The sequence below is a fragment of the Alligator sinensis genome, unplaced genomic scaffold (assembly GCF_000455745.1).
Source record: "Alligator sinensis unplaced genomic scaffold, ASM45574v1 scaffold417_2, whole genome shotgun sequence".
NCBI classification, from domain to species: Eukaryota; Metazoa; Chordata; order Crocodylia; family Alligatoridae; genus Alligator; species Alligator sinensis.
The window spans coordinates 749,466-766,754 of NW_005842456.1; the positions used below are offsets into that span (position 1 = coordinate 749,466).

General features: G+C 45.6%; 1 protein-coding gene across 1 annotated transcript in view; it reads left to right on the top strand.

Annotated features, from left to right (window-relative positions):
* The first annotated feature begins 1,370 nt into the window (after positions 1 to 1,370).
* AHI1 (Abelson helper integration site 1) overlaps positions 1,371 to 17,289 on the top strand; it is a 226,193-nt gene continuing 210,274 nt past the window's right edge. Inside the window, 3 exon segments of the mRNA XM_006030667.2 lie at positions 1,371 to 1,512; positions 7,408 to 7,479; positions 12,063 to 12,184. Coding sequence (XP_006030729.2) covers positions 7,470 to 7,479; positions 12,063 to 12,184 — 132 coding nt within the window. The 5' untranslated portion in view covers positions 1,371 to 1,512; positions 7,408 to 7,469.

The window sequence follows — 17,289 nt, forward strand, 5'->3', positions numbered from 1 at the left end:
CCTTCTGCTCCCCTCCTGATCATAGAAATCAGAGTCAAAGAAGAAGGGCTGGAAGGGACCTCCAGAGGTCATCCCATCCAGCCCTGAGGCAGAATCACCCCTGTCCAAACCATCCCATACAAATCCCTCATCTAAACTCTGACACATCAGACCTAACACCTTAACTTGCCACAGGTAAAGCAGGGGAACCACAGCAGCCAATGTCTGGCTTCTGTAAAAGGTTGTTAATATACACTCAAGAGATCTAGGGAAGGCAGCCATGGCTCTGGCTAGAGAGGAAGGCAAAAACCCACGCAGTCCTCAGCAGTGTGACCATGGGGTAAAATCCCTTCCTGACCCCAAATCTGGCAATCAGTCTGACCCTGAGCACGAAGACTCAGGTCAGACCCTGAGCAAGAAGACCCTCTAGCCAGGAACCTGCAACTTTACTCCCAGCATTGGGACTCCCCAGCCCTGGCTGTAGCTAACACCCAGCGCCTCTGAAGGAGTCTTGAAGACAAGGAACAATGGTCTCCAGTTGCAGCAGGGGAAGTTCAAAAAGAATGTGGAGAAGCTTGAGAGTCCAGAGAAAAGCCACTCATTGGATTAGAGACTGAAGAACAAGCGTTATGAGGAAAGGCTGACAGATATGGGACTGTTCAGCCTAGAAAAGAGAAGACTTTGGGGGGATTTGGTGGCAGCTTACAAATATATCAGGGGTGAGCATCAGGGGCTAGGCAAACCCAGCGCCCCAGTGGAAAACCCCCATCAAACACCCCAGGGGAAAGCCAGGATCAATGGTCATCAACTCCTAGGTTTTAGACTGGATACAAGGAAAAACTTCTTTGGGGTTTGTGTGACCTGACTCTGCAACAGACTCCCAGTGGGGGTGGTGCAGGCACCTGCCCCGGAGATCTTCAAAAGGAGGCTGGACGCGCACCTTGCTAGAGTTGGTTAACCCCACCTGTCTTTCCTGTCCGATGGGGGGGCTGGAACCAGTGATCTCCCGAGGTCCCTTCCAGCCCTCAGCTTCTGTGAATCTGTGAAGTTCAGGCTAGACTTGAGGAAACACTTTGGCACAAGGGCAGTGAAGCCCTGGAACAGGCCACCCAGGCAGGTTGTGGACCTGGGAGGTTTCTAGGACTGGACTACATAAAGCCTATGCTAGGATGTTATACTTGGGGACAGCCCTATTTTGGACAGGTCCCAGTTGGACTCCATGAGTGAGGTCCCTGCCGGCGCGTGCCCATTGCAGCCTTTCCCTCCTCCTTCCAAGGCGCATGCGCTCCACCACCGCACACTTGGAAGACCCGAGCGATACTCGGCTACCGCATTACCCCCTAAGCCCCGCCTCCACCTGGGCGCATGCGCAGTGCGCCCAACGCCGTTTCCTTGGCAGCCGCTGTTGTTGTTTTCGGCGCAACTATCGTGAGCTGCCGGGGGGGAGGGGCGGGAGAGACCAAGTGAGGAAAGAGGGAGGCTGCGGGAAGCAGCGGCGCCGCCGCCAGAGGAGACGCGCTGGGCTCGGCCAACGTGAGTGGGGTTCCGCCCGCGAGGTGGGGCCCCATCCCCAGGTGTCGGGGGGGTGGGGAGGAGGGATCCGAGCGTGGCGCCGATCACGGGCCGTGGCGACGGGGGGCTTCGGCGGTACGACCGCGACCCCACGTTCTCGAGCCGCACCGTTGCCTCCTTCGCCTCCGCGAGGCTTGTGGTCTGCTCCGGGGGGGTGGGGCAGGGCTCAGCTGCTCCCGGTGGATGACGTCACGCGCGGCTCCCAGGGGGTTCGTTCTCCCTCATCCCCAGCGCCCGCTGCGCATGCGCGGGGTACCTGCGTGTTAGGGCTTCACATGGGAGCTCCGTGAGGGTGGGGCTGGGGGTGCTTTGAGGGGAAGGGACTGGTGGGTACTCCCTGTTTTGCGTGAGCTGCCCCCCAGGGCCGAGTGGAATCACCACCGGTTCTGGGTCCACCCACAGTCCCAGCCATCCTGCTGAGGTCTTGTGGTCTGGCTTTGGAGCACGTCTGGTGCCAGTGTCCCACAATCATGCTCACACTCACTAAGCGCCGTTCCAGTGGGAGCGGGCGCCCTCTTTTAGCACTTTGTTGCCTGTTCAGCACCCTCCTGGGGTGCTAGAGTGGCAAGGGGTATCTCCTGACAGGGGCTGACTAAAAACTGCATTGCGGTCTAGCACGGTTAAGCCCATGTCCAGTGAGTGCTTTAATGTAGTATTTTTAATAATTGCATTCCAGTGATTTGCAGCTGTTGCAAGTGACAGTATGTCCAGGTCTATAGCACAGTGGTTCTCAGTCTTGTTAGCCTCGAGGCCTCCATGGCAGCTCCTTGCTTTCGCTCATTTTTGGGCTACAGAAAAATAATATGTTGGAAAGGACTCAGCCTGCACTAGGTCAGACTGGTTTTAACACTGGGGATTCCTCTGTGAAATCTCTGGGTTTATCTTGTAAATCAGGGGTTTCAAAGACAGTTGAAACCCTCTGAGCTAAATTAGGCCTGCAGAGCCCTGTCCTCTTGCCCCTGCTGCTGCCTGTAGGTCTCAGACTGAAGCAATTTTGGGAAAACCCAGAAAGACCTAGAATAGTACCAAGATTCAAGAATTGGCTCTTTCCTTTTGAGTTGGTACTAGCTTGATGTCTTAATAGAGTGTTAGGAGGCACTGGGCTATCTTAAGGTATAACAACATTTTTGATCATGAAAGACTTGATTTTTGCTTCTAAACAGGGCATGTGCAATTTGGTCAAAGTTTGAATTGGGTAATTGCATCCTACCAACTACGTTCTCTCATGACCCAAATTCGATAATGGTTTCTAAATTTTCTGCTGAATATAATTTTATAATATGTATGCTTTCACTTCATCATACACTGTATAATATGTAAAACACTTGAGACCTTCAGAGTAAAAAGTGTAACTTTTTTTACTTTAGAGTAAAAAGTGTACTGTTGCATCAGTATATATTTATACAAACAACAGTAGTTGACTTGGGGCTGCCATTCTGAAGATTTGATTTGAGCATACATTGGAAAACTACTTTTTAAAAACAGGATAGATTGGATATTGGAGAAGAAAATGGAAAAGAAATTAGGCAGGAAGATATACAATAAGCTGTTAGACTCTCTGGATGCAGACTGCTGTTTCCCTTTTATTACTATCTGTTAGGAATGTAAATCTATTCTGAAGGATTCATAGATTGAAAGGCAGAAAGGGACCTCGGAAGATCACCAGGTCCAGCCACCTGCACCAAGCAGGAAAGATAACTGGGGGTCAGGTGACCCCCGCAAGGTGACTGTCCAGTCTCTTCTTGAAGACTTCCTGGAGGGAGCTTATTCTGCAGTCTGGACACCCTGACTGAAGAATTTTTTCCTAATGTTGAGCCTGAATCGATCTTCCAGAAGTTTGTGGCCGTTACTCCTGATTTTCCCCTCAGCTGCCCTGGTGAACAGTTGCTCACCGAGTGCTTGATGTACTCCCCTAGTGTAGCGGTAAGCTGCTACCAGGTCCCCTCTCGGCTTTCTTTTCCTCAGGCTGAATGTTTTTTTCTTAATGTTTCTTTAATAGGAAGCAGTTTTCCAACATCATTAGCGCTGGTCAAGGAAAATAATATTGTCAAGATAAAAGTTAGAATTAGGCAGACAAGGTTCTTTGGATAAATTATATCTTTTATTAGACCAACTAAATAATTGGAAACATTGTTCTTTGCAAGGTTTTGGGCACAAACACCCTTCTGCAGGCTTAGGGAGAGTCTGCTGTTGTTGTGTTGTGTGTTTGGATGGAATAGAAGCCAATATGCAAAATGCAGCTCTGTGAAAAAGCAAATACATGGCAGTGAGGATCAGACCAAGAAACCCATGGACCAACATAAATATCCTTACAGAACCAACAATCACCCTAAAGAACCAAGAAAACTGTACTATACAGCCAAGCCCTTCGATACCACCGAATTTGCACTGAGGAGGACACCCGCGATTGTTGCCTTGCAAATCTCAAAATGGCTTTCACTCAACAAGGACGCTCCTCCAGAGAGAGAGATCACATTTTTGAAAGAGCCACCTGGATACCACGTGAAGAATTACTGAAGTTCAAAAAGAAAATCCCCATGAATTGCACACCTTTAGTTATGACATATCAACCCTCCCTGGAACCTACACGGAAAATCCTCAAATAATTGCAACCCGTACTAGAAGAAGAATCAAATCTTAAAGATATCTTCCCAGAACTGCCCATCCTAACCTTTAAACAAGCACCAAACGTTGCCAACCTTATTACCAGAAGCAAACTTCCTGTGGCCCAAAGCACACTGAAAGGATCCAGATCATGCCAGGGCAAGAAATGTAAAGCCTGTCAACACATCTCCACCACTCTTACAATAACTACACCCCACAACAGGACCATCACCATTTCTGGATCTTACACCTGCGCCTCCAGAAATTTAATACTGTATATCTCATCTAGTGCACTAAATGTCCTGATGGAAAATAGGTAGGAGAAACCAAACAACAACTGCGTACCAGAATGAATGCACACCAGAAATCTATCAAAGACAAAAATACCCAATTACCTGTGGGTGCACGCTTCTTACAAGACAACCACTCTCTCTCTCCAGTGTCTCAGTTCTAATCCTCAAAGGGAATTTACAAAATACCTTCCCTATGAACTTCACTTCATAAATCTACTGGATACAAAAAATCATGGACTAAATATAGGCAGACAAAGTTCCTTGGGTGAATTTGATATCTTTTATTAGACCAACCCAAATGATTGGAGAATAGTTATTAAGCAAGCTTTCAGGTTCAAAAACCCTTTGTCAGGCTAAGGAAGCTTCAAACCCTTGGACTAAATATAGACATTCGATTTATGGCACATTATAACCTGCCTGCCATCTGATAACCCCAGGTAACCTCTCTACAATTTACCAGCTACATTCTATCACCAGGCCAATATTTACCCCTTTCTTCCCCACCTTCCTGTCTTGCATCTGTTTTACCCCCATGGCCTCTGATCATCACTGACAGAAATTTGTATTTTTACAGACATACATTTTGCATATTGGCTTCTGTTCCATCCAGGAGAACACAAAACAGCCGACTCTCCCTATGCCTGCAGAAGGGTGTTTGTGCCCGAAAGCTTGCAAAGAAACAATTTTTCCAGCTATTTAGTTGGTCAAATAAAAGATATCACATTTACCCAAAGAACCCTGTTTGCCTGTGTTCTTAAACCAAGACGTCTACAACCAACACCTCCGAAACACACAAGAATTAGTCAGCAAATTAAGCCCAGGAAAAGAACTATAGACTCATTTGTATTACTCTGGTTACTGACCTTTAAATCCTTCCTATTCTAAAATGAGATTGTGCAGGGTGAACATCCTTGTTCTTACTATTGATTAATGAGCTATATTTATACCTCTTCTACAGATGATTGAAGAACATCTGTGCCAAATGTTGCATAAATCTGATCTACTGCACATAGAAATAACAGTATTAACACAATACGCTTTCATTTCATTGTCTCGAAAAAGATATTCACCAGGAAGATGTGCACACTGGTCAAGCAGAAGGAGCTGTCCATCAGATGGAAAAAGTGGTAGGGAGGAAATCAGCATAATTGGTAGAGAGCACAAGGAAAAAAATGCCTGTCTATGGCTAATAATAGCTAAATAAATGTGCTGGTCATTTTGTGGGGTGATTTGGGGGGGTATTAATGAAGTTATTTCAACCATATAGGGCATACCTACCTGGAATAGGTATGCCATATACATATTTTACTTTTCATACAATTATATTACTTTGATTGCATCATTTATAAAGCTTTGAGAGTAGCTTGGCAGCTCATCTGCCTTTTAAAGTAGAGCATGCTTTCTTTTTCTGTTTAATTTCTACTCTGCAGTGTAAAAAAGTTAGTGCAAACTCTCTCTTCAGAGTAAGTATAAGAAAAAATTAATCTATTTTGTGTACATGGCATTCTTCTTGGAGAGTGAGAAGTATGCCTTTCATTGCAGCATGTAAACTGAATTGAATGTCAAATGTTTCAAACTAGCATTTGATTTTTTTCAATATTGTTAATCTCCAAATTCATAAGATTGACTCATTATAACTTTGAAATTCTTTTAATTTTCTTCTGGTTTTTGATATTGACTTTCTTTGTATTCTTGAGATCTGTAGGTGAAAAGTGATGTAGAATATTGGTGCTCAACTTCTAGACCCTAGGGCCATATCTTCTGGCCTATGGTCCTCCCCTTGGGCTCCAAAAATTTGGCAGTCAGGCAGTAGTCTCTGGTTTAATTGCTTTTGCTCTGGAAGCTATGGCAATTAATGCCACCACTGTCCTGCCACCACTACATTTTCAGATATGTGGGGACCCTTGGGGGCTGGACAAATTGGCCTTGCATGTTGTGCAGCCAAATCTGGTTTATGGGGTGGGGGCACTCTGCAGTTGAATCTGGCATGCAAGTTTGGGCCAGCATATAGGGTTGCTGGATCTGACACATAGGGTCACACCAGCAGGCTGATCTCATACTGGACCTGGCCTGTCTACTGACCCTGCTTGTGGGATCTGGCCCAACGGCCAGCCCCACACCACTTCTCTGGCTTGCTGGGCCTGCAGGTTGAGTATCACTGTTGTTAGAAGAACTAGCTCGTGGTGTTGGCATTTAACGTTCACTTGAGTCATATTTTCAAGCTTTACTACACAACAAGGAGGGACAGAAACTTAATAAAAAGTAAAAGACTAGAATTTTACTGTACAGTAGTGTCCTTAGAGGTGGGCAGTAGGTGTACCCCATCTGCTCTTTGTGCAGATTTAGAGGGGGCACCAGAATGGTGGCCCCCATGAAGCCTGTGCTATGGGGGTTGTGAAGCTGCTGTGTGGGGAGTCTATGCTGCAACCTCAACAGAAGCAGTACAAAGTCATTCCTAGGTTGGTTGCTGCAGTCAGTGCAGTGACCCAACACACACCTAGTAGCAGCAGCAGAACTCCCCCTGTATGAAACCTTCCACTTTACCTAGGGTGCTGAAATAGCGATGCCTCTGCTTGTGTACCTGCATTTCTCTGGAAGTGGTCTCTTTATGTAAAATATCAAGTGTTTCGAGACTTGAAATAAAGTCGTTTGAGTTAGCAACCCTGGATGCTTAATTACTAAATTCTTGGTTACTGACATGTGGATTAACCAGCAGCGTAAGAACTCAGCAGGCAGGCTATAAATCATTCTTTCCCCCTCTTCTCCAAGATAGTTTCCAGTGTTGCTAATTACACTGGAATGAACATTATTTTCACTTGACAAAGGATGTGATCATGAGAATCCTGATTTGAGGTCAGGAAGTGTGGGGAGAGTGGCATGTCAGGATGACACAAGCTTATAGTATTAATTCTTTAAATAACATCATTAATTAGAATATTCTGAATTTTGTTTTATTTAGAATGCTGAACTTTAAAAAAGAAACGTGTAGCATACTGAAACAGTCTTAGTGCAAGACTGAAAATGCGACCAGGTGAGAACATTTACGTGTTGATTTACAAAATGCATTTTCTTCTTAAATTTGGGTGCAAATAAATTACCTGTATCTGTTACTTGTTAATACAAATATGTTAGTTATGGGTAGTGCTTACTGCTGCTTTCAAGTTATCTTTAGCTTTATAAACTTTTAATTTAATATTTGTAAAACTTTGTAAAATCCACGGAGGAGTTATATGAAACAGTGGATGCGAGTAGTTCCTAGTTGGGTATAATAGAAAATTGCACGCTATTTTTTTTGTATGCTACATACCCCCAAATAAGACATGAACCTTGTTTTTCAAAGGTATGATATAGCAGTGGGGAAAAAGTTACAGCTGAGAGAGCTAACTGCATACAGCAGCTCGCTTGCCCTTAGGCAGCCCAGTAGCTGCTTCAGGCAAAAGTATAGTGTTAACCCTTTCACAGACACTGCTGAATTAGCAGCAGCTTTTAGCTTCTCTGTTAAAACTGGATTCCACCTCTGCTGCTTATTGGGTGCATCTACATGTGTCCTTTACTGCGCAGTAAATCATCACCGTCTACATATGCGTGACAATTAGGGCACATTAAATGAATGTAACACACCACTGGATAGCCTGATCAGATACAAGTATTGTCTAATGGTGCATTACATTACTGTACTTAAACGCACATATAGCCAGTGGCATGGGCACAAATTGCCCCCGGTCAGCTCCTTCAGCAGGGAACCAGACTCCTGTTTGCTGATGAGTCATGTAGTTCAGCAGTTTTTGAAGCAGTGTGGTGTGGAGAACTCGTCCACTGCCCAGCACTATCACCCAGACCCCAGGCTTGATCCCCAGAGCCTGTACCAGCTGGAGCCTACTCCCTGGGCACCATGCTCCACAATACCAGGCAAGTGCTGTCCAGGACCTGGAATCTAGGCCTGACCTCCTGGGGCCACTGCCAGCTGGAGCCTGCCCCATGGGCACCATACCTCACCCAAATGGGTACTTGTAACCCATGCCACCACCCAGAGCTCAGGCCTGACTCCCCAAGACCCCTGCCAGCTGCAGTCATGGTGGGCTCCCCACCCACTGATACACAAGTCTGGGGACCTGACTGGACCCATGAGGGGGCTGTGGACCTCATCGCCATCTAGGGGGTGTTGAGGTCCAGTGGCAGTTTAGCCAGGCAACAAGGGCCAACATCTACGTTTATGTGACTATAGCCTGGCAGATGCAGAAGTGCAGAGACCAGCACTCTGGCCACCAGTGCTAGGCCAAGGCCCCGAGGACTCAGTGGGTCCACGTTTCAGACCACAACAGATGGTGCATGGTTGCCTTCATGCAGGAGCTGGACTGCATCCTGGCCTCCATTGACCTTGGTAAGACCTGTCACATGTTCTGTAGACCACCAGAGCCTGAGTCAGGGCCCGTGGGCCAGAAGGACTCTCCAGGGGAGGGCCCTTTGGTGCTCCTGTGTCAGGTCTGGGTGCACTCCCCACCCTCAGCCTCACCTGGCTGCTTAGGCAGCTACTTTAGGAGCAGGCCACCGCTGAGGATGAGGACAGGTTGGGGATGGCCCCTGAACACACCACCTCCAGCTCCAGCTCCTGCTCCTCACTGGAGGGAGCCTCTGCTGGGGCAGCCAGGTACCGCACTGTGGCACCCCAGGACAGAGCCAGCCGGACCTCCTCTCTGCAGCCAGGGACAGCCTCAGACCACCAGGAGTGCCTGCCACACCCACCCGGTAAGCCCTGCACAGGGAGGTGGGCCAGGGGGGAGAGGGAGTGCCACAGCCACTTGTGCCCACACCAGCTCACCCCTCTGTCCTCAGGCTGCCAGTGAGCCTGCATGGGGGATGCAGGGCTGCCAGTGAGCCTGCATGGGGCTGCCAGTGAGCACTGCTCAGGCTGCCAGTGAGCCTGCATGGGGTCCTGCATGGGGGATGCAGGGCTCTCTCCTCCCTTCCTGCCATGCCTGGCTGAGCTGTACCCCCAATCTGCTGACCTCCCCCCCACTATGAGGCAGGAGGCAGTGTAGAACTTTGAGCGGCCTGCAGGCTCCCAGCTAGGCATTCAGGGGCCTGTCACAGGCGGAGAAACTTGTTGATGGCAGTGCTGATCTCCTTGGCCACAGGGGTCAGGCACTTGTAGCGTAGGCAGACATACTCCAGGCAGCTGCACATGTTGCATGGAAATACAGGCTTGCCTGGGGTGCCCTTGAAGCTCAGGGCCCCATGCTATGTTCTCAGTTGCACCCAGGGAACCATCGTGATCATAATCAACAGGGCATAGTGGGTAGGGCAGCCTGTGGAGCCCTCAAACAGCTCATCTCAGCATCCCCAGGTAACTTTGACTAGGGGCATGCTCGGGGGCAGATGTGCAGCAGGGGCCCTGGCCTGGGGTGCCTCTGGAGAGGGCTGCTGGGAGGAGGTAGCCACCAGGTCCATGTCTCAGCTGGATGGGAGCCCCTTACCCCTAGATCCTGGGCACTATATCCCTGGAGGCATGGGAGCAAAGTGCCTTGCCTGTAGGAAGGAGAAGCAGGAGCGGGGAGTGGGGAGTTGCTCCAGAGCTACTGTGGCAGCTCTGGCAGTGGCCAGCCATGGCCCAACCTGGGTTGGGTATGGGGAAGGCAGGCTGCCTGCTGCAAGGAGCCCACCTGCCCCTGCTGTGGAAGTGGGAAGAAAGGCTCACCCAGCAGCCGCCTGTGGAAGTGCCCACCCAGTTGTTATTGCAAACTGTCCACAATGTGCATAGTCTTGGGTTTGCCCTGTGGGCCTGGGATTTGTGGGCAACCACCCTGGTGCTCTACTGCAGGGTGTGGTGGTGGAGGTGACCTGCGAGCATGTGGTACCCTCATGCACATGGTACCCTGGTCCTCGCTGCTGGGTGTGCAGCTTGCCCAGGGCCTCTGGGTGGTGGTGGTGGTGGAGGGGGTTGGTGCCAGCACCACTGCAGCAGGGCATGCTCCTGGTGACAGATATCCTTGGTATGCCGTGCCTCCACCCAGGCCCCCTGAAAGGTCTCCCACCAGGACTTGAAGAAGTTGTGCAGCACGCAGGCTATGGTGATGACCTGGGGGATGTTGGCCTTGGCAAACTCAAGGCAGGTGAGAGTGCACCAGTGTCCCTTGAGGTGCCCAAAGGTGCACTTGACCAGTGTGTGACTCTGGCTCCGGCACCTGTTGAAGTGCTCCTAGTATAGGTCAAGGTGGCCGTTGTAGGGGTGCATGAGCCATGGCTGCAGCAGGTACGTGGAGTCCCCTATGAGAGATGGGATGGTCACATCTGCCAGCTGCAGGTTGGGGATTCATGGTGTGAAGTGGTAGGGCAGAGTTCTGGAAAACCCAAATGTTGTGGGCGCTGCCAGCCCAGCCAGCACAGATGTTGGAGAAGGTCCCTCTGTGGTCCACCACGGCTTGCAGCATGATGGAGTGGAAGCCACACCAGCTATAGTAGGGGTAGTCTCATTGGGATGGGCAGATGATGGGGATATATGTCCTATCAAGGGCCCCAATGCAATGGGAGAAGTCAAGTGGTTGGAATCCCACCACCACCTCTAGGGAGTCAGCAACCCAGACTACAGTGTTAGCCAGCACATCCTGGAGGGTGCCACAGACCTTGACAACAACCTGCCCTAGTGTTACCTTGCATACCTCGAACAGGTGGGTGATGTAGAACAGGCTAGCGGGTGTGGAGATCTTCATGAAGGTGGTGGTAACACAAATCTCCACATGGAAGGGCTGGTGCATAGTGGTGGGGTGATGCTTTAGGTGCAGCCAAGCTGCTAGACTACCTTGCGGAATATGGGTTGGGTCATGTGGAACGAGTCCAGCCACTGTTCATTGTCCCAGGCATGCAGGATGATGTGGTGCCACCAGTTCTGGCTGGTGAGGTGAGCCCAGAAGTGGCGGGGCCAGAGCACCATGAGCTTAGGACAATGGCCACAGTGGTGTCCATGTGGGCATCATCAGTGACACTGCTGGGTTCTGGGAGGTGGCCCAGGAGCTGGTAGCTGATGGCCTGTGAGTGGCGGGGCACAGGCTGGGCTATGGGCCTGGGGGCAGGGCCATGTGGCAGGGTGGGGTGGATGGGGTCAAGCCCCACAAAGGCCAGACAGTGGTCAGCGCAGGTGTGGAGCATGGCTAGCGTGGTGGTGAGCAGAAGGCCATAGTGCTGGTCATCACTGCTGGGGGAAGGGTGAGGAGCGTCCCGGGGGACGGGGAGGAGTGTCCGTGGCGTGCACATGTAGATGTACCAACTATTTCAGAGTGAAGTACAGTCATTCTTGCAGTCAGCACAGCATCTCCATGATTCTTTACTTCCTTGCTTCTATTCTGAAGAAGAATATCAGTTTCCCTGCTTAAGACATTCATCCTAAATTTGGAGGGTTAATTTTGAAGGAAAGGTGTGCGTTCTGTGTTAGTAATTGCAGTATATCATGCAATAATTTTGATTGGCTGCCATTGTCAGTGGGATTTCTTTCTCTCATTTTGCTAGGTAAATTAAATAAATCGTGTCTTCTGTCCCCAGTACTATATATAGTGTTCATGTGATGTCATGATAAGATTCATCTGCTTAAACAATGAATCGTATTCTAACTTTCCTCTGCAGTGGAGAGTGAAGCTAAGGCAAAAACCAAGGTCCGTTTTGAGGAAATCTTCAGGACCCATGCTGGCCTTACAGACCGAAAGAAATTAAAGAAGAAAAAGTTTCATTCTCAAGAGAATATTGCAGTAAGTCTGACAATCTGGAAACAGTGTTTGCTTGCATTGCTGAAAAAGATAACCATATTTATCAGTCAAAAAAGTGTGCTTTAAAGAGTCAGCAAACATTTATGCAAAAAGATGGTGTTTGCTGTGTAGTGGAAGTCTTTTATTTCTAATATATGACTTTGATATTTACTTTGCATAATAATATCCATATTGAATAATAAGTTTAAAAGTAAGAGTTTTACTGCTATATGAAGGCTGCTGTCATTTATAGTGTAATTAAAAATGAACCTTATATAGCGCCTGCTATGAAACTGATCATTAAAATTCTGTAGATACAATTTTTAGTTGACGTTTCTGGCAGCATTTATTCCAGAAAGGCGTTGCATAACCCACCCCCTGTAGAGACAGCCCCTCCATGCCTTGCCTCCCCTCCCCACCCCTGCTCCAAAACTGCAGGGCTTTTCTCTGCTTGCGGTAAATTTATGCTTGGGGATGACCCCAAACCATTGTTTAATTACTTTGATTAAACCCAGTGAAGCCATTAATCCATGTTTGATAAATCATAAACCTCACCACAGCCCTCCCCTGGCCCTGCTCATGCCCCTCACTCCCCCCCAACAGCCACCTGGCCCTGCTTGTGCCCCTCACTCCCCTCCTCAGCCCCCTGGACTTGCTCATGCCCTTCACTCCCCTCCACAACCCCCTGTTCCACTCCTGACTGGGGCCCTGCAGCCATGCATTGTGTCCCCAGGCCCCAAGCCCTCACCCCAGCTGGACAGCAGCCCCAGCCCTGCCCAACTCCCACCCTCCCTTACTATGGGGACCTCAATCCCACCCCTTTCCTGTGGAAGCTGCTTTCCAGGCTGCCTGGAGGCCATGGGATATACATGCACATGGCTCCCGTCTCACTGCCCTCCTCCCACTCCCTCCCAGCCCCTTGCAGCCTGGAACCCTGCCAGCCTACAGAGAGCTCTTTGCAAAACTGCAAAATCTGCAATTTTCTCCGGTAAAATGAGAAATCTGTGTTTTCCTCCAGTAAAGGGGAAAAATCCATGGTTTTCTCAATTTTTCCATGGGAAACGAAAAAACCAGATCCCTGCTCATCACACATAAAATGCTCAATGAAGTTAATGTGAACTTCTTGAAGAACTTGACAAATGCTCCCTCTCTCCTGCCTCTCTCCCTTCCCCTGTGCTTCAGGCCTCAAGGGCTTCCAGCCCTATTCTGTTCTTGCAGGTTTCTTCCTTCTCCCCCCCGCCCCAGTGATTTCTTGCTTTTTGCAGATACCGCCTGAAATTGTGGTTTCTGTGGAAATTATGATTTCAGTAGATCCCTAGCGATGAGTTTGCAGAATTTTACCCATATAATAGTAATAATATTATTAATAATAATTAACTCTTAGAACAAATAACATGCCTGTTTACAAACGTGTATCAGTTGTCTTTTTCATGTTGGTATCAAAGGTACACTTTAACACTTACTAAATTTTTCAGTGGTATTGATATGCAAATAATGTGCAAACAAAATTAATTCACACTAGAAACTTTGGAAAAAAATCTGCATTATGTCCTAATCTTTCAACTGTTTCTGTTTAATTTTGTGTATCTGAATAATCCCAATGAAATATGCATACTTTTAATTTTGAGCACACATGGGGGAGGTGTTTTTACCTTTAAGAATCTGGAAGTTTGTGTGTTACGTGTATATGAAAATATTGCATCTCTCCCACTTCATCACTAGATGGCATTTTTGTTTCTGGTGCGTCACTACTTGACTGATCTGATTTGAGTTCACTTTTTATTGTCCCATTTTATGGAAAAGAATAGAAGCTTAGTATGAGCAGTATTGCTCTTCCCAACTGCAGACTCATACTGTTTTGCTGCTTAAAATGAATGGCTTAAAAGTGATAGATACATTTGGCTTTGAGTTTTGCTTTCTGTTTTTTTAAGTTTTTCTTTCTGAGTTTTTCTGTTTTATTTTCTCTTGTCTTCTCACCCATACCAGACTTTAGAAGTGTATTTATTTAAACTCGTAGATGTTTGAGATTAAGGAGTTGATGTTTTGATATAAAATCAGTATAGTCTGTGTAGTATATAGTATGTTTAGTATATAAAATTTTTCTTCTCTACTTCATTGAGAGATCCTACATTCTGTTTTTACATTTGCATAAGGATAGATAGATTCTTTTCAGGTCTCTTTGACCTGTGAAATAAGAGTTTATAAACATGTCCTTTTTAAGTATTATGTGAATACCTTTGACCATATAATTGTACATCAGTGAATGAACTATGTCTTTTAGAAATATCCTTGTATATCTGATACTTAATCATGCTTTGGCTTGAAAATTAGTTTTCTGTTCCATTTGAGCAGTATGTATTTGGGGAAAAAAGGGTTTGATAGATATTTATAGTATTTCTAAGTTGCCAAGGAATCCTTATAATCATGGAGAACTGCAAATGCAATTCGGTGCTTACAGACACTAGCATATACAAAAGGTTAGAATACAAATTTAAATATTAAGTAGTCAGAATTCACTGAACATAAGATGGATTTAATTTTGTGTGTTTTGATAATGCTATAAGTTAACTGAAAAAAAGAAAAATACCACAGAACCAAAAATATGAGAGTAGCAGATAACACATTCCATTATAAGAATTCATGTTCAGTTGCTTATAATTTTGCTAAACTTTAACCATCCTGACTAACAGTTTCCATGCTGCATGTCAGCCTTAGACTGATTTTTTTTTTTTTTTTTCCAAGAGCTTTGGCAAAAATAGTTTGTTTGTTTGGAAGAATGAAACTAGAGAGAAAGTTGCAGACCAGTCAATATCTTAAATGTGATTTTGAAGCATTCAGTTTCTTGATGAAGTCCTTCTTGCATATCAAAATAATTGAGAAAACCATAATTCTGTTTAAAATTGGTTCCCAATTCTTATTTCCTTAAAGCTATGTTTTTGAGTTACAGAGGGTTGTGTCAAAGGCAAAGATTTGACAGTTTTGACTACATTTTTTTTTTTTGTAATTGCTGATAGGTTAAATAATTTCACTCAGACTTCACAGGTAAAGACTGCTCTATAAAAATGCAGATAAGGAAGTGGGATAATCCACCAGAAAGCAGTTGGTGTTTCTGTATGCTTTATCTTTTTTTCCATTTTGGTTTATTTCTACCCTGCTGCCCTTTTTAGCCACTTAAAATATAATTTTCTTTCCTTTTCTTTATCTGTCACTCAGAAGTTATCTACACATAATCTGCCACATCCTTTTAGATTATTGACTTTTTAAAGAAAAGGATGTTATTGGTCTCCCTAAGCAGGAAAATGTTAAGTGCACTTGATGGGCATTTTCATGATTACATGCTGTATAGTTTAAACTATTTTTAGCCATACATAGCCAAAAATAGAACCACCTACTCAGATGGTGTGTGTGTACAGCACTATTAGACTTGGGCTTATTGCAGAAGTGGTAAACACTATTATATGGAGTTCCAGTTCCTGTTTTCTGTTAATTTACATTCTACTTCTAATATGATGGTTTCATATCTTAGCATGAAAATGTTTAATTCTTTTTTTTGATGTAAAGCATGGGGTTTTTTTTCTTCATCCTTTTTCTTAGATGTTATTTTCCCCCAGCATATCCAGGGTATATATCCAACTTATTTTTCTAGCATGGACAGTAGCTTCTTCTTTTGTTCTTCTACCTTTTATATGTTATTTCCACCGGTCTTTTTTCATTCTCTTTCCCATCATCTTTTTCTTTTCTTTTCTTTTCTTTTCTTTTCTTTTCTTTTCTTTTTCCCTTCCCCTTTCCACTTTCCCCTTTCCTTTCTTTCAACAGCTCTTATGCCTTTTCCACATCTCATCATAATCTTTTTGTAATGTCAGACATAGACTCATTTCAAGGATACAAAGGAAACTCTGGCAGCTCTGATAGTTGAGGTGTAACTTGTAGCTTATAATGGAAGCATATGGTTTACAGATAAGAACAGTGTTCTCCTTCTGGCCCAGCCAGATGAGAGGTTAGTTATATTCTCTTCCTTGTTGTTCAGAGATGGGTATCTAAAATTTAGAGATTTCCAAAAGCTGCCTTTGCAGCCACGTGCTTTGCCTATGTTAATGGCTAGGCTTCTTCTCTTATTCCTCAGCTCAACAACCTTAGAGTATGCCATGTAGTGGTATTGTCTATATAGGGAAAGTACATTTTTAATGCCCATTTACTATACAGTGGCTTTAAAGAGAGAGAAGACTAATATAATTTTAAATTGATAATTTCTCTTTTAAAAGTATTTTCAAAATCTTATTTAGCCTTTCAAGTAACGTGTATACCAGGGATTATCATTGTAGGAGTTTGCAAACAGGTATAAAGGGACTTTAAGCCATTGTGCTTTCCCATATTTTTGAAAGGTGGAGGGTTCCCAGCAGTAAGTGAAGGGAGTTTCAAGGTTGTCTTATTTATTGAAAATAAAGCGTCATGTGATGGAAAAGGTGAATTACATCTGAACCCTACCATAGGCTTCCTTTGAGCAAAGTCCTGAGCCCACGTGGACCCCCAGTGAGCTCTGTTGTCTGTTTGTGTGGATCCTGACCCTTGCAGGGTCAGGTCCGTAGTCAGTTTGCCTTGGTGTCTGTGTGTTTTACTTAGCATTAACAACAAGAGAGAGAGCGCTTTAAAAGAAGAGAGGGGAAGCATTTTGCAAACCACAAAAATTGGTGGAGGGGCTAAAAGGCAGGTGTATTAACTGAAACTGCTTTTTACTTTTTCATTTTTAAAATCAGCTAGATTTTGTGAAAACTGCTGTTCTTTTCATAAATGGCTTATGAAAAGATTTTTTCTCCCAAAATCATAAGGGTTATTGCTTTAGAGTCATCAGTTCTTTCAATTTTAGCAGCACTGCCTTTTTAAATGTACTTTAAGTGTCCAACTTTGGCACCCAGTGCTCAGAATAAATAGGCATCCATAGTGTTCAGGTTCCAGCTAATACATTTGTATTAAAATATCAGATTATGTTCTGCAGATCTTTCAAAGTGTATAATATCAGCATATCATTCTGAAGCAGTTCTGTTCATCAAGAGAATTCTGAATTTTACTGTTTGGTGGATATACATATTAACTCTACCCCCCCCCCCCCC